The sequence below is a fragment of the Zeus faber genome (assembly GCF_960531495.2).
Source record: "Zeus faber genome assembly, chromosome: 6".
NCBI classification, from domain to species: Eukaryota; Metazoa; Chordata; class Actinopteri; order Zeiformes; family Zeidae; genus Zeus; species Zeus faber.
This window is the reverse complement of record NC_137201.1, coordinates 1,101,436-1,121,312: the sequence shown is the minus strand read 5'-3', so window position 1 is coordinate 1,121,312 and position 19,877 is coordinate 1,101,436. Positions and strand designations below refer to the sequence as shown.

General features: G+C 42.4%; 1 protein-coding gene across 2 annotated transcripts; it reads left to right on the top strand.

Moving 5' to 3' along the window:
• The first annotated feature begins 3,529 nt into the window (after nucleotides 1–3,529).
• Nucleotides 3,530–19,859, top strand: cstpp1 (centriolar satellite-associated tubulin polyglutamylase complex regulator 1). Of its 2 annotated transcripts, none has more exons than XM_080002395.1 (9): nucleotides 3,530–3,690; nucleotides 4,570–4,672; nucleotides 5,623–5,753; nucleotides 7,055–7,139; nucleotides 14,687–14,772; nucleotides 15,059–15,263; nucleotides 17,688–17,797; nucleotides 19,214–19,277; nucleotides 19,365–19,859. In XM_080002395.1, exons 1-9 carry the CDS (start codon nucleotides 3,648–3,650, stop codon nucleotides 19,525–19,527), a joined length of 990 nt encoding a protein of 329 aa, XP_079858521.1. In that variant the 5' UTR covers nucleotides 3,530–3,647; the 3' UTR covers nucleotides 19,528–19,859. The 2 variants fall into 2 exon arrangements, with proteins under 2 accessions (XP_079858521.1, XP_079858522.1); XM_080002396.1 differs by having other exon boundaries at nucleotides 3,643–3,690; nucleotides 4,570–4,647.
• Nucleotides 19,860–19,877: the final 18 nt, after the last annotated feature.

Sequence of the window (19,877 nt, the reverse complement as noted above, 5' to 3'; positions counted from 1 at the left end):
ATTTTCATGGTCCATACTTTTGCGGCCTCCTCCAAGCCAATTTATCATGTCCTGCCGACACTTGCACTTTGAGGACCCAGTCATTGCTGCTTGCAGGTTTAATTATTATTATTATTATCTTCATCATTATTATTATTATTATTAAGTTGGCTTGCAGCTTTATATTGGATCAGACTTGCTTGTTGGACTCATGTCAATCAATAGGGTCATGTCAATAGATTTAGCCCTGCCCCCTTTCCTGATTGGCCAATGTGGTGGATGGGGTGGCTTGAGCAGCAACACCTGATGTCACACCCTGTCATGACAGGGCTCCTCCCTTGACTGAGACCGACTTGCGGACTTGGTAGTTAAGACTTGGCAAGTCCGACTCAGGAGTACAGACTCCCAGGGACGGGAGGACGCAGGACGGTCATTCTTCAAAATGCGTTCTGGGATATTTGGCCGTCCCAAGTCCACACAAGTCACCACCGATGCATCCTTGATAAAATGGGCGGAGCAAGTCCACATCCAGGCATTTGGACTGGACTTGGCTTGATGCGTACTTTGAATTGGAACAGTACTTGGGCTGCGACTGATGACGTTTCACAAGAACACAAGCACAGACAAGAACGCACATTGAGAAAGGGCCTGAGTGTGTGGACAGGGTTTTTAAACCTGATGCTCGTTAGCCCAACCAATTGAACCATTTGTGGTAGAGAGTTGGGGGACAGCTTGTTGGACTGAGGAAATGGTCATATAGAAATTGATTAAGCCAGGGGGCGGGGCTTAATCGTTTGCAATAGAAAGTTGTGGTTTGGGTTGTTGGACTAAGTAGATCAGGCGTCTCAAACTCGCGGCTGGATGATATTTTGTGGCCCCCTACCTGACATCAAAGTTTAGTGTTAGTGTGGCCCGCGCCTTTTTCTCACACGCACCTTTTTGCCGAGTCGTTGCCCTGGGTGTTTTATATATATATTTTTTATCACTTATGGGCTACCATAGCTCAGGCTCGTGACAGCTTCCGGTGGTGTTTGTTGACAAGTTACCTAACGTGTTAGTCACTTGGATGAAACGTGATTCCGGAGTGACACTAAGTGGAAGGAAAATAAATCCTGTCACCCAGTGCAAGGTACAGAGGACTTAGGAAGTGGGCGGACTCAACGGTGACCTAATAAAGACAGCATAGTGTTGCAATAGGAAAGGGAAAAGAAGTTGTACTTGTTTTTGGAATACTTGAAACCCTCTCTTTGTGGAATACTTGATGCAGCCCAGACTCTACCTCTAGCGGCCCCCAGGTAAGTTGAGTTTGAGACCTCTGAAGTAGATGTTGCATATCAATTGGCGGCGCCCTTTCCCCTTCCCTGATTGGTTGATCTTTGTTCCTTCATAACTATTGAACCAATTGTTGTAGAGAGTTGGGACGGCTTGTTGGAAATGTTCAAATCTTTCTGTCAATTACAGTTTGGCTTTTTCAAGCCAACTTAAAGTTTGTTCACAAACTTTAGATTCTAGTCATTATTTTGTGTCTTAACAAAGCCAACTTACTGTTATTTTATTGGGTTGTTGTCTTAGAAGATGTTACATATCAATTGGCGGAGCCCCGCCCCCTTCCCTTATTGACCGGTCTTTGTTTCCTCGTAACTATTGAACCGTTCATTGTAGAGAGTTGGGAGACAGTTGGTTGTACTCAGGAAAAGGTCATGTGTCAATTGATTAAATCCCACCACTTTCCCTAATTGGTCAATATTTGATCATTCATATCTATTGTCTCACCTCAACCATTGCACAAAAACCGCCCAGCCAAGAACTGCCCCGAGGAGGATCACATGTGATCGTGCTAGTAACCTCTCCATGTGAGCCACACCCTCTTGTGTATACAATACACGAGAGTGGAAGGAACCACTGGGAAATAGAATGAACACTGGACTGGAAATTTCAGAATCTGCAGACAATGATTATATTAATTTAATAATGCCCAAAACCCCCCACAAACAGCACACCAATACATGAAGATTACCTTGAACATCCACGTCAATGCTTATTGAAAGAAATGTAATGATTAAGGTTTTTATCTTTGTCACATATTCCTTATAAAGATCATATGATATTTTGAATATTCACATTTTATAACAAATATAAATTTAGGTATATGCCACAACTTGTAGAGCAAACAAACCATGCAAGACTCTACTTAAATAACAGGCTACTGCTTACATAACACTTAGAACTATGTTTATTAATTAATGTGTGTTACTATGTCAACTGTTATGATAATCACCATTATTGAAAAATAATGGTCTTTTAAAATTGATACACATTTTTCTATACTCATATGAAAGGTTTGTATTTCTATATTATATGTTTTTTCATAATCACATATGTTGTAGTAGAGACCAATTCAGGGGTTGGAAATTCCTAAAAGGTATGGCACATTTGGTAATCTTTTCTTGCTTCATGGGAGACACAGGTTTAAAGCCCTGAAAACATACAGGTTGAAAGTCCTGATATGAGAATAGGAGTATGTTTTTCTGATAACCAAATGTGGATACTGATCATTTATCTAGCAGTCCGGCAATCAGCCGTTGATGATTCTAGATTGTCAAGAGAATGTTAAGCTTACGCTAATTGATTTGGGACTTATAAAGCTCTTAAGGGGGGGGGGGGGGGGGGGGCGAAAGATAAACTACAGCCATATACAGAACATGTGTGTACATTTCACAGAGGCGAAAGATAAACATGTGCCTGAACACAGTAAGGAGTGCATGGGATATGACAACGTGTAGAAGGATGGATCTACAGAGTACAGGATAAAATTTGTAGCCTGTGCGAATAATATAGTTCTTTTGCAGAACCGCTCTACTTTTGTGATTGCCGTTTTTTCTTTTTTATATAAGTTGATTGTTGTACTTGTCTGATATCTTGCCATGTTTTGTATTAAGAAAAACCCCCACAAATAAAATTACAAAAAAAAAAAAAAACTGGGGCAAAACTGTTCCTGGGATAGACTTATTGGACTATGAGATAATCAAACATTGATGTTAAGGTTATAATTATGTAAAATATATTAAGTAACTGTAACTGAATTTTCTGTAATAGTTGGTACTATAGAAAATTCTGTCCTTGTTCAATTAACTCATTCAATGAACACATCATTGTTAACAATTAAAGTGTTCTGAGCATTTTGATCATTTTTTCAGCAATACTTTCTGTATTAGTTGCCACTAGAGAAAATTATATCCTTGTTCAATGAACTCAACTAGTTCAATGAACATATGATTGTTAACAATTAAACAGTGTTTTGCGCATTTTTATCACTTTTCGGCATTACACATACCGTGTAACAGACCAAAAGATGACATGGACATATGTAATTTAGGTATGTCTTAGACTAAGGTGATTTTGCTGCTGAATTAAGGATTGAATAATGTGGATATTACGTTTCTTAGATACATTTCAAAAAACGGGTAAACAAGATCCGGAACGTCGTTCCAGTGGGGACACTATTCGTGATGCACACAATTTAACGCTACGGAAGCGTAGCCAAAGATGATAGTGGAAGTGCCAGAATGACAATATTAGCGCAAGGTTTTCGCTAATTAAGAAGTAGTAGCAGCAGCAGCTAAGCATCACCTGCTACTCGTCACGTCGCCTCTACAGTAACTGCTAAAATGGATCGTTTTAACGCAATCCTTCCCGTTGAGGACTATTTGGGTATGTTGACTGTAGATCATTATATACCGGAGCCACTTGCTAGCTTGAACAAACATAGCGTTGGATGTGGATTGTCGCTTATACCGCGCTACATATCCCCTTTGTTCTAACAGTCATTTTGCATTCATCATAAATTGTGATGTATTTCCCACCTATTTTATTTATCCGCTCTTCCAAACCCTCATTTTAAGTGTTGCTGCATTCTATTATTAAATGTCATAGTTTCTTTACCTTTCTAGCCTCCTGCCCCCGCAACGTGGGTACTCCGGTTCAAATTTAAAATTGCCATTTTTTGTGTGAATATTTTTGTAGTACCGCTGCAATTTCTAACCCGTAGGATTATTTTGATAAAATAATAAAATGTGAAAACAGTGTCACAAATACTTTTTTTTTTTGGTTCAGTATTGACTGCAAAATCTTAAGACAACTGTGTGAGGAAAACTGGGTGAAGACTCCTCGTATATTTATGTGTGTTTTACCTCTTCTTGTTTTTACCTCTTGGTAAAAATGTTTAACATTTTTTTTCTCTTAAAATATGGCTCTTTGGTTAATTTATCTGCTATCATATACACTCCAAACATTTAAAATATCGTTGTGGTGGTACTGTTGCTTGTGTAGTGAAGGGGGACACATCTGGTACATCTGGTCCCTTCCAGGATGGCTAGGCTGCAATGGATGCCTATTGTGCAACGTCAATGCATTATATCACAAGTCTTAAATCAATAACATGCCAGACTTACTGTCTCATTCGAAAGCATTTTTTTTTCAACAACTGACTGTCATCTTGAATGTCTCTTTGTGCGTGTGTGTGTGTGTGTGTGTGTGTGTGTGTGTGTGTGTGTGTGTGTGTGTGTGTGTGCGCGCGCGCGTTTCTCACAGCGGCGACTAATGTGCTGTTCTACATGAATGACGCGGTGACCCAGCTGCTGGAACATCAAGAGGAATATAACCAATTTGGTGTGGTTCGCTACTTTGCTGAATAGTATGTAACGCCTGAATTAATATATAACAAAAAAATTGCTTCCCTTGGCTGTCTTCTCGCAAGGAAAAAAAAAAAAAAAATTGGTCACCGTATACAGGAATGTTTTGGGAGAGTTATGGTAAAATAAAAAGATCTCAAATTTGAGTAGAAATATCATCATGAATATTATTTTTCCAGGAAAGCTCCCCCTGTCATAAGTGCACAGGCGCATGCTCTGAATGTAATGATGAAACATAAAGGCTTATGAATGCAAAAATAATGGCTCTACTGCAATTCCAGCAATTGTATCATGATTGCAGACACGGAAATCAGGAAAAGTGTAATATGAATTAGAATATGTAAGAAGCTTATTTGTGACAGTTGCCAGAGGTTATTCTTTTGTTCTGTTAATGTTGCAACAACACTAGTCTTCCAAGGCATAGCCATTTTGTGTATTGGAACACTAGATCAGAAGCGTTGATATACTTTTACACACCTTGTTCATTTTATATTGCAATGAAAGCACAACTATAACTGTAAACTCTGACCCTTGTTCTATTTTTTCTCCAACATGGCACAGGGAAATTCTATAATGGATAAAGGTAAAATATAGGTTTGCAATGCTGAGACTACCACAAATGCATTTATAACCGTCATCCAAAAAATGTTAAAACAAGTCAGGACCTTATTTTGAAAATCACATTGAAGAATGAGGGAGTTTCATGACAGGAGTCAAATCAATTATTTTCAGGACACACTGAGGTGTTTAAATTCTGGCAGTGACCCTGGCCTGTAGTTTTCCGTTTGATCTCAATTAAAGGATAGGTTATTATTATTTTTTTTCAACCCGGGCAAACCACCCACAGGTGACAGTTGTTTGTGGTTTCATTAAATTTAAAATATATACTTTTATTTGTGCACAAGTTGCCAAAATGAATCTGTGCGGCAAACAATTTGGTTTCCAATTTCAGTTTCACCAGCGTGAAGAATGGAAACCACATCATGTTCAGAGAGTATCACTACATCCGGGCCACCCTGCATAACAGGTCTTCCTTTATCAGAGTCTTCTGGAGGTGTTACCGACATATTGGAAAGAGCGGAGGTGGGTAGGGAGAAAATCAAAAGGTAAAAAAAAAAAAAAAAAAAAAGTAAATGGTTTTGAGTATCAATGTCAGGTGCTATGATTTGTCATTAGGCTGTTTGTCAAACCTATACTGTGTGCGTGTGCGCGTGCGTGCGTGTGTCCGTGCGTCCATGATCAGGTGCTTTCTAACATAAGGTATAGGTGAATACACTGATCTGGAACCAGCACTGGGAAACAAATTCACTGCTGCTCTCAAACAAATCACAACTGTTTCATTGTGGGTACAGTATATTGAAATGGCAAAAGTATCTTAAATGGTTAAAATGATTGTACAAATTATCGTACATCTGGCGACCCTGTTTGAACCTCTCGATTAGCAGAAGGTGAGAGCCTGGAGCAGCCGAGAAACATGCCCAATTAAACCCCTTAATTTTCCATTCTGTCCTACACTGATTCAAAGTGTTTTATTTGTCAAGTGTACAGTACAACACAAGGTCATTCGGTACAATTAAATTCTTGGGGCATGAAGGGCAACAACTGCGTAGTGGGCATAAAAAGATAAAATAACAAGGCAACTATAAGGAGGAAATCATTTCAGTGAGCGAATGAGTGAATTATCAGTTTAATGTGGAAAAAGTAAGCAAATCCCGTCCATTTGAGTTTACCTATTAACTACTCAGCATAATGAAAGCAGCCAACGGACTCTTCTGATTGTCCTTCATCATTTACCCGAGTTGGTAATTTGTCTAAGTCACTCTTTTTAGTGAGTGACAAAAATATGAACTGGACCATTCAACACTATATGCACATGCAGGAAAGCTTAAAACAAGTTTGGGATGTTGTATGCAGGCATTTTCATAGGTGTGTTCTTCAAGACTCACATGTGCACAAGGGGCTAGTGTTACATTTACCAAACAAGAATGTGGAACAAAAATCTGGAAATCAAAAGTCAAATTTTTTTTTCTATAATGTCACTGTGGTTATGCTCTTTTGTTTTTCAGTATTACTCATCTCAGTATTTGATTGAGGCAAATTATCTGCTGATGAGATAATGGTAATTGTTAAAAGAAGAATGTACTATACTCTCTTAAAACATTATACAAAACATTTTATTCTCAAAATGAGATTTTGAGAATCACTTTCAGAGTGAAGAGCATCTTCTAAGAGATTCTGCGGTCACTGAAGTTCTTGCATCTAATATGAATCTGTCAACGTGAACTGTAATGGGGAAAAGAGTGCAATGGTGCCAACATTTTTGACTACATCTTTAATGTTATTTTACAGAATGTGTGTTAAATTTTGTTGCCATTGTGTTTCAGACCTGTTGTCTATGCTAGAATACAGCTCTCTGCTCCAGTTACTGTGTCCTGACTTCCCCGTGGAGCTGGTGAAAAGCACAGCCAGGTCAGTGACTCTAGCGCTCCATCACCATACTAATGAAAAACAATTACCATGCAAGTAAGATCCTAGCACACCTCAGCTGCTTAAATTAGGCTTCCAGCATATCACAAATTCTTTAACCTTTGAATTAGAATTTCACAGAAATATTTATCTTTAAAATCCACCTCCATGAGATTCAGGACAAAACCAGTTGCTGCCAATATCCAGCACATGTTCAATTGCTTGCTTGCAAAAAAAGACTTTCAATGCTTCCTGAGGCATTGTACCAATGATCCTGAGAGTGACATAATGGACTACAGGATGTGCAGTCTTCAGCAACAACCCCCCCCGTCAGCTGTTGCCACATACAGCGTCCGGAGAGCTGCCAAACAGGAAGAGAGAACCTATGGCCATGGCGCTTAGAATTACAAGTTCATTGAATGTGGTTGGGTGAAGACACATTCCTAACAGAGGCAGCAGCCATCAGTGTCTGATGGAAGTGGTCCAAATTTTGTTTACCAACCATGCAATTCCGAAATGCCAGATGAAACTGAGCAAAACAAAAATAATACAAAATAATACCGTACATTTATTGGGTATTTAAACTACATCCCTTGGGTTGAACCAGATGCTACGACATTGTGCTTCTGGTTCTGTAACCCCTCTCCTCCCTTTCACTCAACATCTGCTGATACGCAGCGCACTGAGCGCAGAGGGACTTAATTATCCACTGAGGCTTAACTCTTCATTCACTCTTCACTCTTAATAATTAAGCACAAAAATGTGACTAATGCTTTGCATATAAAACGTGAGATACACTGAGTGATCTGCAGTGACCGGCCGATCAGATATATTTTCAGATTCTGTGCCGGTCATATTTACACATGTTTCGATACACAAACCCGATTGTAGCAGTTCTCCCAGCCACAGGCCCCCCAAGTGGCGTTTTCAGGGCCCTTCGGCACAGACACAGAAGACGATGGGTTGTAGACATCAGTTTATTGTAGGGAGAAGGCTTGATGGAATTTGCGAGGAACAGATGGAACATGTCATGACAGGGCTCATATCCTGAGTGTGTGTGTGTGTGTGTGTGTGTGGATGGGGGTTTTAACCTGCTGCTTGTTAGCTCAACCAATGAGCAACAGCTATGCAGTGACCCTGACCCAATCACCTAGATCCAAGTCAGGTGTGGCTGCTCAAACCATCCCATCTCCAATTGAGTAGTTTGACACTCAGTGAAGGAAAGAAAATGTCGGCTGTTTGGAAGTACTTCAAGGTAAACAAAAAAGATAAGATAACTTATTTGTTCATCTATCTATCGCCTTACAGTATTCCAAAATTGTGCGGGCTGTGTATCTTTCGCTGTCACAGGGGAGCGCTCTTTTCTGAGACTCGGTTCTTAACGAATCATTCAGTAAAACGAGTCAGTCGGTTTGTTTCAGTTTGTTTAATGCACGGTGAGCTAAGGAGGACTTCAGTGAACAAGAGTGAGAGGAGTTGGCCATTTACTATTATTGCTCTCTTTTTAATTTTGCAATGAATGCAATTTATTTTGGAATGGCAAGTTCCATATAAATATAATTGAAAGGTATATATGCACTTAAGTGTGAGACTTTTTTTTTTTTTATGTGTCCTACTAAAACTCAATGAGCTCAATCAACTCATGTTTTATTGGAACTCAGGGACAGTTCCATGTTCTATTATTGTTCCATAGTGAATAATGAACAACAATAAATACAGTGTCAAAATCAGCAATCTCACTATTGTGGTAACAAAAAATTGCAGCGGCAGTCCAAATGTGCAGCTGTCCAATCAGATCAGGTGATGTTTTTTTTCATTGACGTATAGCAGATATTCCCAATGAGACCAAATTACAAGAAAATTAGATTTTTCCGATGACCGATACAAACTCAAAAAGATCGGACAGCAATGTAAAAGTTATTTAACAGTCAATGTTTATTTATGAACATACAATTGAATAAAAGCCGACTCAGCCAGAATTGGTAGGTTGGTAGGTTTTAAAAAATCACAATCGCCCAAGAAAATTGTAATCAGTGCATCTGTAGTTGGTAAACATGTTTGGTAACTTTACGAGAATGCATTTCAGGAGGTATATCCCAATGACATTAATTTGTGTGTATATATAGTTAGTCATAGTAACTGCATACAATGTGATTACCCTTGTTACGATATGGCTACGGTGTGAATAACTGATGTCATTTAGCTGCAATAACTCAATGGAGACTCCCTGTTACACTATTGTGGTACTCAAAATATTTCCCCAAGGTTGGCAGGTTTAAGACTGGTTAAGGACTACCTCCTTAGCTAATGTATGAAACCCTGGCCAACTGTGGGCATTTCTTTTTTTTTTATCCTTCCGAGATAACGACCCCATCCAAGATCAATTAGCTAGTGGTATTCGTTCTCTATTACATAACTACAGAACTAAGGCAAGTTTTAATTCAAATGTTTTTTCACACCTAGTTTTAGTTTGTATTTTATTTTTAGTTAACTGTATAGGGATGCAAACACATGTGTGGTGAAGAAAGGTCTGAAATATACTTATGGTGGGAGCCAACGGCCTTCTGAGTTCCCATGAACGCATCTCCTCCGACACGCATTAGTTTTCCGAGCCTGTGAACGCAGCATCCCTGTTTTGGAGCACTTTCAACCAGAGACTTGAGTCGTGTCCGCATCTTAGTTCTGACGTAATATCAGAGACTGAATCCACTAGCTAATCAATCTCAGATGGCATCGTTCTCTCGGACGGATAAAAAAAAATGTATGGATTGGTTTGGACGATTCACACAATTGTCACCCAATGGACATAAAAAATGCGACATTTGCAGAAAAGCAACTTGTTTGCATCCCTGCTGTAATAACCTTCAACCGTCCACTGTGATTGACTCTTCGGCTGACAGCGTTGTCAGCAGCTTGGCAGGAGAGATGCTCCGTGATGAGCTTGGATTTTACAACTCAACTATGAGTAGGACACACACTTTTACTTTCTGACTGTGGAAATCTGATGTTTTCGCATCACACATGACAAAGAAAGGCATTAGAATGTAAACAGGTGCCTGTGCTCATGTGAGTCAATGCACGTACAGTGTTCTGGTTCTGATTGTCACAGCAACATTCAAATATCAATAATGCAACAAATTTATTTATTTTGGGGTACATGTTTTGTGGTTTGCGTCCTTATTTTTTATGTTAAAAGTGGTTGCCAAAGGGGGCAATCAGAGGCCACAAAATGGTTGCCAATTGACTCAATCTGGTTGCCAAGGGAAACTGGGCAACAGTTACGGTCGAGCCCTGCTTCGTCTACCTCCAAACTACTTGCCAAGTGGCGAGCTCTTTGTGGTCACATGGCGAGTAGGGGATGTATATTATGAGGTTGTCTCATAATCTACTGGTCTCTCTGGCAACAACTGTAGTGGAGATGAGTTGGGACCAAAGTCATATCAATCCACCCCGGCCCCTTGTGATGGCCATCTCTCACTGGGTCAGAGAAAAGGGGTTGCTGACTTGCAACAGCGGTTTGCTGATGTTTTCTCCCTTTTTCCAGGGTGCAACACAGTCATAAACCACCACATCCAAACGTCTCCAGGTGTTACTTTACATTCACGGCCCTATCGCTTGCCTGAGGACAAAAGAAAGGGTGGTGCAGGCAGAGATCAACGAGTGATTGTAGTCCGACATTGACTGGTGTAGTGCTTGTGACTTTTATAGTGACTTGTGCTGGTATCGAAGCCTGATGGTTCTATATGGTTCTCTGTGGACTATAGCAGGATGAATGATGTATCAAAGTTTGTTGCCTATCCAATGCCCTGGATCGACAAACTCCTGGATTGGCTTGGCACGGCCTACTTTTTCATGACACTGGATTTGACTAAGGGCTACTTGCAGATTCCCATGTCTCCAGCGTCTAAGGAAAAATCGGCCTTCTCCACTGCGGATGGCTTGTAACAGTTTTGCAAACTTCGGTTTGGGATTTTGTCGCCCCAGCCACTTTCCAGCGCCTCATGGGCTGGGTGCTGCACCTGCATGTGGCATATACTGCGGTGTACCTGGATGATATTATTATCCATAGTCATACCAGGGAGCATTATATATGGCAGGTGGGGGCGGTCCTGGAGTCCCTGAGGTGAGCCAGGCTGACAGCCAACCCAAAGATGTACCGGTTGGTCAGAGGGAGGTACAGTATCTGGTGTACCCCTTGGGGGGCAGGCGGGTGCGTCCTCAGATAGACAAGACAGCGGCAATTTAGGCCTGCCGAAGGCCTAAAACAAAAACAGGTGAGGAGATTTTTTGGAATGGCAGGCTATTACAGCAACTTTATTTCGAATCGGTCCCTTAACACACTTCATCCGGAAGGCTGCCTCAGATCCCGTCCAGTGGACGGGACCGTGCCAGTTGGCATTTGAGAGGGTTAAACAGGCCCCCTGTGGGGACCCTGTGCTCCATACGCCTAACTTTGCTTTCCCTTTTGTCCTGCAGACAGACTCCTCGAATGGAGGGTTGTGTGCCATTTTGACCCAGGAGGTGAAGGGCGCTGAGCACACGGTGCTGTATATAAGCAGGAAGCTCTTCCAGCAGGAGACAAAGAACATCTTCTTGGAATAGTGCTTGGCGGTCAAGTGGGCGGTCAGTGCTCTCCGGTACTACCTCCTGGGGCGCCCGTTCACCCTCTATTCGGACCACACCCTGCTCCAACACCTCCCATCTCCAAAATCACATGGCGGTATATGGCTTCACAGCCTTTTAAGTTCAGAGTGATTCATGGACCGGCTAAGAGGGTGGTGGCTGACTTCCTCTCACACCCTGGGGAGGGAAAGGGCGGGGGGTTAGCTGTCAGCCGGTGGGGGTATGTGGCAGTGGGGAGTGGTTTAGGAGATTGAGGTAATTATCCCACTCAAGACTGCACTGCAACATATATGTTTGTCTGAAAAGACATACGTCTTATTTTTGTTCAAATAAATGCCTGACTGTAAAGGCTGTTTTTATCCTACCTGCCTTCTGGTCCATCTCTGCTCCAGAAACCGACAAGAGACTTGTTACAATTGTTTAATTTATACTTTACATACTTTATATAAAGTGACAGACTTACAATGAATGCTTTTGTCATTAGTCATCAAACCAGCTGCTGTCCGAAAGTCTTCAATAAAAACAAGTCAAGAAAGAGGTGAAAATCAACCTTTTTTTCTGTTCCGTGCTCTTGATCCACATTCTCATCACTAAGCATGAGATGCATCAGTCAAGTTGTTAATCAGTGCTGCAGTTGTTCACCCGAGTGTCAACACTGAAGATGGAAAGACTGGCGTCGGTTTCATCTTCAAATAAGCAAAATATGCAACCAAGCCAGAGCTCATTCATTGTCTGCAGGTCTTGCCGTCAAAATCGCAGAGATGATTGTGAAGGAGATAGGCTTGACATTTTATGGCACAACCTACTACACCTGCTTGAGAGTAAATAGGTACTAGAGTGAATTTATTTGCAAGATCCGCCGTCCTACAACTAAGACCAAGCAAGACCATACTGTACTGAATCCCTCATGATTTGAACATTTCTCCAATTAGCGCATGGGTCACATCTGTTGGAGCAAACAGAGGTGCTCATCATAAGGAATGTCCAGAATCATCTGAGTTGATAGATTAGATTCAGGTTAGCGTCACACTAACTGTTACCCTAACTGCATCACACAGGCAGATGAAACCAGTAATCATACCAGGCCGTCATCATCTGGCTGCCCTTTTGCGTAATCACAATGAAGCTGTGAACCACCAAAGTAGACATTTTACATAAGGTGCAGAGAGGCTCACTACTTGTTGAGCAAAGAGGTGCATTAGTGCATCCTCTTTAAATGTGTCACCTGCAGGTAACTGTCCGAGGACAGAACACCAGCAGATGGCTGCTGATCTCCCAACAGAATGTCTACAAGAAGAACCATTCACCTGTGTTGGCTTTCATGGTTTTTGGCTCAAGAGGTGGTATCACACTGGACCAGAGGAGGATGCAGCAACCACAAAAGATGGGCAGTGTTGTTCTGCATGTGTACCAGACCACATCTACATACTGTAGATGTGATCAAGAGCATGAGTGCTAGCAGATTCCTCAATGCCCTGAGGAGGTTTTTCATCATCAAATGCCTGATATGCTTGGACTGTTGCACTTACCTTTGTTGGTGCCAACCATGAGCTGAAGATGGGAGAATCAAGCCCTGTCAGTGTGGAGAAATACCTTCATCACTAGATGTATCACGTGTATCCAAATTGCCTCACCAAAATGGTTTTAATCCTCCTAAAACTCCTATTGAGTTCTCTGGGGGTTAGATGGGAGGTTTCTGTGGGAGGTTTCTGGTAGACCGCAGACATGCATTGTACTGGATTATGCTTATTATATAATGCTAATAATTTTGCCAACTTGGCATCCAATGCACCCATTGGACCCCTTCCATTGATTTCTATGTGAAATGTAGGCTTTCTCACTCACTCAACATCCAATGGTACGCAGCGCACTGAGCGCAGCGGTCCTTAATTATCCACCGACGCTGCATTGCTGAGGTAAAGTGGAAAATGTGACCATAATGTTAACTTATAAAGCGTTGGTAATAGAGATGCACCGATCGCCGGCTGGTTTTCAGCTTGATTGGCTATGACCGGTGTCAAATTTACACACCTGATACTGTGCTCATGTACTCATAAAAATGCTCAATACTCAATTATACTCAAATACTCAAACCCGATACGAACGTAATGTAACGTAGTTGACGCGCATGTAAGAGAGCAAATGAAAGAATGTCGGCTGTTAATTGGATAAATATTCACCTGACAATATATTGCCAAAATTGTGCAGACTGCGTATGCTGTGCGTGCTGTCACTGCAATGGAGTGTCCGGTCTGGTTTTCTCTAGTACACAAGCTCCTATCGTCACTCTTTTTTTGAGACTCTTCTGGACGAGTCACCCAGTAAAACGAGTCGTTAAATTGGATACAGTTGGTTTAATGCACAGTGAGCTCCAGTGAACGAGTGAGAAGAGACAGTCATTTATTATTATTATATTTTTTTTTTTGCAATATATCTCATATCTCATCTCTAGTTGGTAAACATGTTGGGTAACTTTACAGGATGATACATTTCAAGGGGTATATCCTAATGAGATTAATTTGTCAGCCGAAAGTAGAAGAAGATGTAGTTAGCTGTAGTAGCTTGCATACCATGTAATTAGCCTCGTTACGAGACAGCTACAGTGGAAATGACTGAGTAATTTAGCTGCAGTAACTCAAATGCCACGGAAACTACCTGTTACACTTTTGTGGTACTAAAAATATTTTCTGAAGGTTGGCAGATCTGAGCATGGTTCAATCCTCGTCTTACCCTCTGCAACTGGCCTCCAGGTAGATATTGTGCTCTGGCCAATAAATACAGACGCACTGAATTATTATTGAAACCTTAGTAAGGGCTGTGTCGAGTAACCACCTCCGCAAGTGTTATATAATTGCCAAACTGTAGTCAATCACCTGAGAAATAATCTCCGTCGGCTGTGACTAATGGCTGCCCTGCATCCCCTGCAGAATCGTCCTGATGGATGACGCTGTCGACTGTCTGATGTCCTTTGCTGACTTCCTTTATGCCTTCCAGCTGCAGTTTTATTACCAAGGTACATGTTAACACAGGAGTTTGTGACCTGCATTCTGCGCTTAGAAACCAGTGCATGGGCCTGGAAGAAGGTGCACTTCAGCTGACAAACAAATGCACTTTGAATCCTTATGCGTATGCATTTGAGGGAGGAAATTACAGCATTATGGATTCTGATTGTTTTACCAATTTTCAAGCAATTTCTGGCGGTCGGTCTTGGTAAATGGTAATTTGCCACATGTAGGTTTTTTTTGACAGCCAGAGAAGGCATTCATTTTTTTTTTTTAATATATGTATCTTACCCTCAGAGTTCCTTGACAGTGTTCTGGCCATCTACAAAGATCTGCTGTCTGGCAAGAGCTCCAACACTGTGATCGTCCCCACATCTAGTTCCATCGAGCAGCTACCCCTTTTGGCTGTAGAAGAGAATAACATGCAGGAGCCAACTGGAGGAGTGGAGGCTTCTAATCTGGCAGACTGCATAGAAGGCCTGTGCGACAGAATTAAACAAAGGTAACATTCTCACAATAACCAGACCCAATTTTTATACTATTTAAGGATTTAAGCACACTATTTTTCAAACCAGGCCTTGAGAAAGTTACAGCTCTGCTACCGTTTCTCACTGTGTTTAAATACATTCCAATGGGGGCAGCTTGTGCGCAAGGTGTTGTGGAGCTCCGGAGAGATGGTGGGCGCTGGGATGCTCCCAAGTGTTGTGGCCGGGTGGGGGTCTGCTTAAGTGTGGGCACACGGGGTCGAAGGGCACGCCGGGTGTTGTGGAACCCCAGGGAGATGGAGAGATGGAGACCCGTGGAGATGGTGAAATGGGGGGCTGGAGCACTGTGGAGAGATGGAGCCCTGTGGGGATGGGGAGATGGAACCTTGCGGATAGATGGAGGGATGGAGCCATGGGGTGATAGAGCCCCCCCGAAGAGATGGAGCCCCGGGGAGAGATGGAGCCCCCCGGATAGATGGAGATATGGAGCCCTGCGGAGACGGAGCCCCTGACCTGGGGGAGATTGGACCGGGGAAGACATCGCGCCAGGTCTCGGAACACAGGGTCCCTCCAGCCCGGACGGAGCTCTTCCTGATGGGCTAGGACCACCGAACTAGGGGCGAACAGTAGCTAAGTTTCCCCCCCGAGATCCGTGCCAAATTTGGGGGGGGTTGGACTGAGGGAAGGCATCGTGCCGGGTGTGCAAGCTAAACCGAGAGAAATGCATCCGAAGACATGAACTGGGGCAGCCCGTCACTTACTCCAAGGCGACAATCAGGCAAACGTGTTGGTTCGCCCGGGGTAGGTTACCCCCTGTAAACGCTCATGTTATTAAAACATCTCCTCACTGTATATAGGTTCCTCGGGTTCCAAGTCCATGGAGCGAATATAGAAGGCTGAGACCCAGGATGATGGACCAAGGGCGGGCCCCTTAGCCCCCCCGCCAGAATGCTGTCGAACTCTGTGGAGGACGGAGCACTTCCCAGTGGGCTAGAACCACCAAACCAAGGGCGGACGGAAGCCCCCGTGGCCCCAGGTCACACGCACTGCTTTGGGAATAATGGGACCGGGACAAAGCACCGGTGTGCGTAAAATTAAGTGTGTTTTACTCTTTGTTCTAGGCTTTGAGATCCCTCTCCCTCTTGGTCCTTATTATACATGTTGGTATTGAACAAGGCCAGCATCTCTTTGGTTGGCTCCAAACGATGGCAGCATATTCTGTGCCATTGCATGAAGGCCCGAATCCAAACAATGTTTTCTGGAAGCCCGTATTTCTTCCTTTTGCGCAACCACCAACCCGCGGACTGATATAACAAGCCCAACAGTAACAAAATTCTGCGGGAAAACCGTGGACCTGGCAACTCTGCTGGCAGCGGTGAAGGCCTTGTGACGCTGCAAAAGTGTCAAACAATACTCCCACCAGCTACAAATCAAAATCTGCTTGGCTAATTAGTCCATCAGTCCAAAAGCAGGCCCCATTCACTTCCTGTAGACAGCAGAGGGATTCAGCGGAGATTCTGAAGGTGCGCGAGGAGTCCAGAATTCATTTTCCACACGGAAACAGCGGCGAAACAAAGCTGATCAGATAACATGTTTTGCGGACACAGATACTGGTAAATCCTTCCAGACCCAAGCATCTGTAGTACTTAGAACATAATGAGAGATGATAGATTGACCAGACTAACGCAACAAACATTTTACATAATATTAATAATGAAGCCAAATTTTTCTTCATTTTTAGAAATCTTGCGCCTTCACCAAAGGCCTTGGAGGCAATGACGGTCTGCCACTGATACAGTATATTGTGAGCTTCCTATTTTCTCGAAAGGAGATTTAACAGGTTTTTCAGGCTTTAATGTTCAGCTCATTGGATTGCATTTAAGCACAGTGGTCCTCATTCATGAACAGTACAGATTTGTGCTTAAATCTTGCCCAAATCTTGTTCAAATTTATCAAACATATGCATTTGTTTGGGAACAAATGTGGCCAGTACGCACGTCACAAATCCATTGCTGACTTTGCGTATCCAGTTGTTTTGCACACAAAATAAGAACATTTCTACGCATATATTCATGAATGAAGCCCAGTGAGAGTGGTAAGTTCCTCTATGTTTGTTCTTTTAAATAGTAACGCATTCAGTGAGGTTGTGCAATGAACATGTTATAAATAATGGGAACCAACATTATAGTAAGGCCTGGGTTGCAAAATAGTACCCTGTAGTCATCAGTTTCACTGTGGTGTCCTTTAAAATGGCACACTCCTCAAGTCCCACGATAAGTCACCTTTTTAACTTGATCGAACTTTCAACGGAGCAGAATGCAAAGCAATCTTACGGAAAAAACACTGAATGTGAGCCATTAGGAGAGTTGCAGCTCTGGGCACATTTTATCAACAGTGCTACAAAGTCGTATTTCATGTGCCGTCTGTCTGTCCCTGTACAGTCATCCATCCAGGTGCAGTATGGCTGAAGTGTTGGAGCAGAGTCACAAAGTCACATATTTCAGCTTCTTGATGAGTCTGTCGAAAGAGGACACAGTCAATCACGACATAGGTGAGATATTGACCCCCTAGCTTGTGGGTCTCTGGGTGATCCGCTTGTAATCGGATCAACTCCTCCACTCGACCACCTTGTTCTTACTTTGGGAACACATTGAGAACTTCCTAGGGCCAATCATCAGAGATCGACCTGGATCTGTTTACTGAGAGCAATCAACGGCTGGTCACTTGTTTGCGTTAAAAGGCTTATGCTAAAGCAATTCCTATTTGTTTATCTGTTAATTGAGCATCTCTATGCAATCATCCAATGAATGGTCAATTCAAGAGCACTAAAGCATCGCCGCGCTTTATACTCCAGTGTCGGCTGTACTGCGCTAACCATGCGTAGAATCAGCTTCTGGCCATCTTCTAATCTATAAAGCAATTCTTGGCCATTCACCATATTTCATATGTTCATATTTATATTTTCAAGAAACTTGCCGGAAACACGTGCACTGCTTTCCCACAAACCTTGCTATCTGCTGCCTAAAGTCCACAAAGAGAAAAGGAATGAGAGGCAGCATCTCTGACCTGCTGATGTTTTTCATATTGAAACTCTCTATTGTCTCTTCATGGTTTTATTTTGACAAAGTAGAATGTTGATCGTCTGTCGGAAATTGTGGGGTTTTTTTTACATTACATTGATCAGACGCTTTTATCCAAAGCAACTTACAATTATTCAAACACCGACGGACGCAGCCATCAGGAGCAATTAGGGGTTAAGTGTCTTGCTCAAGGACACTACAGCATGCTAGCAGGAGGAGCCTGGGATCCAACCAGCAACCTTTAGATCACTAGACCACCAGCTCTACCGCCTGAGCTACCATCCCGAGTTATCGACTGCTGCCACCTGCCTTGGCCAGGGCACTTTTGCAAGAGATTTTAAATCTCACTGAAATTTTATTTTTTTCCCCCTGATTCAATAAAGTTTGAATTAAAAAACATTGTGTTTCATTTGCCAGGTTTTTGAGCATTTGGCGATATGCTATCATTATGGAACAGAAGAATTCAGGTACATTCATGAAGGCCTGTCTGCAAATCGATTTCAAGTGAACCATCCGCAAACCGCGGATGTGTGTATCAGTGGGAAGGAGCCGCACTCTGGTTGAAGGAGCAGGCAGGAGGCTGAAGAGGGCCTCCAAAGACTAGTAGCTCTGGGGCCCATGACCAGTTAGACTGGGGCCCATTACCGGTTAAGTCACCACTGGGCGCTTGCACTTGGATGTCAATGTCGACCGAACCAAACGCGCCGACCTAAGCATTCTAAGAGCTGGTGTAAATGCAATCTGCTCAAATCATATTTAGACCCAATCTGCATATGATATGGATGATGTATAGGGGAAACAAACGTCTACCTGCAAAAATACATTATCCGCTTTTTACATACCTCTAGGTTGGTGCCATATTTTTCTTTAAATCCCTCTCTTAACAGGAGTGTTGCCCAACAGAGCTGATATACTGGATGACCCTGAGATGGACCAGGAGCTTGAAAAACTGTAAGGTTTGCACACGTACAGCAAAAAATGTTCCACGTTTGGGTTTTTAATTCCGGCATGTCAGCGTCCCTCCTCCTGCTTTTGCAGAATTTCCCAGATCTCGGTCAGTCCGGGCAGCAGTGGCAGTGCAGTGGGAGTACTGAAGGATGTCCAGAGGAAGGCATCGCCGCGGAGGAGCATCCACCACCGGAGACGGATGGAGGTGGAGAGCGACGGCTCCACGGAAGAGACGGACTCCTCTGAGAACTGAATGAGGGCAGGGATCCTAGGACTGACCGAGCTATTGTAAATCGATGTATTCGCTGCAAAACTTAAATGCAGTAAAAACAATAATGCTATAATAAATAAAAACAAAATAGGCAATAGCTTAGCAGAACTTGTCTAGATGTACAATGGGAAGAAAGCTCATACATCACTCACACTCGCATTAAACTAATATTAAACAAATTCAGTATATTTATATATTTGACCATTCTTTCGCTTTTTTTTTTTGCTACTTGTGTATATTTGGCGATTTTATTTTATACTTTTTTGTTGTATTTGTTAATTTTAATTGTAATTTTAATTAAAAATCTTAATTTTTTTGGGCTAATCCTCTGT

Coding starts and splice junctions, on each gene's coding strand:
- cstpp1 (XM_080002395.1), top strand. CDS start 3,648: ATGGATCGTTTTAACGCAATCCTTCCCGTTGAGGACTATTTGG. Junction 7,140..14,686: donor CTGGTGAAAAGCACAGCCAG/GTCAGTGACTCT, acceptor CATCCCCTGCAG/AATCGTCCTGATGGATGACG. Junction 14,773..15,058: donor GCTGCAGTTTTATTACCAAG/GTACATGTTAAC, acceptor TCTTACCCTCAG/AGTTCCTTGACAGTGTTCTG.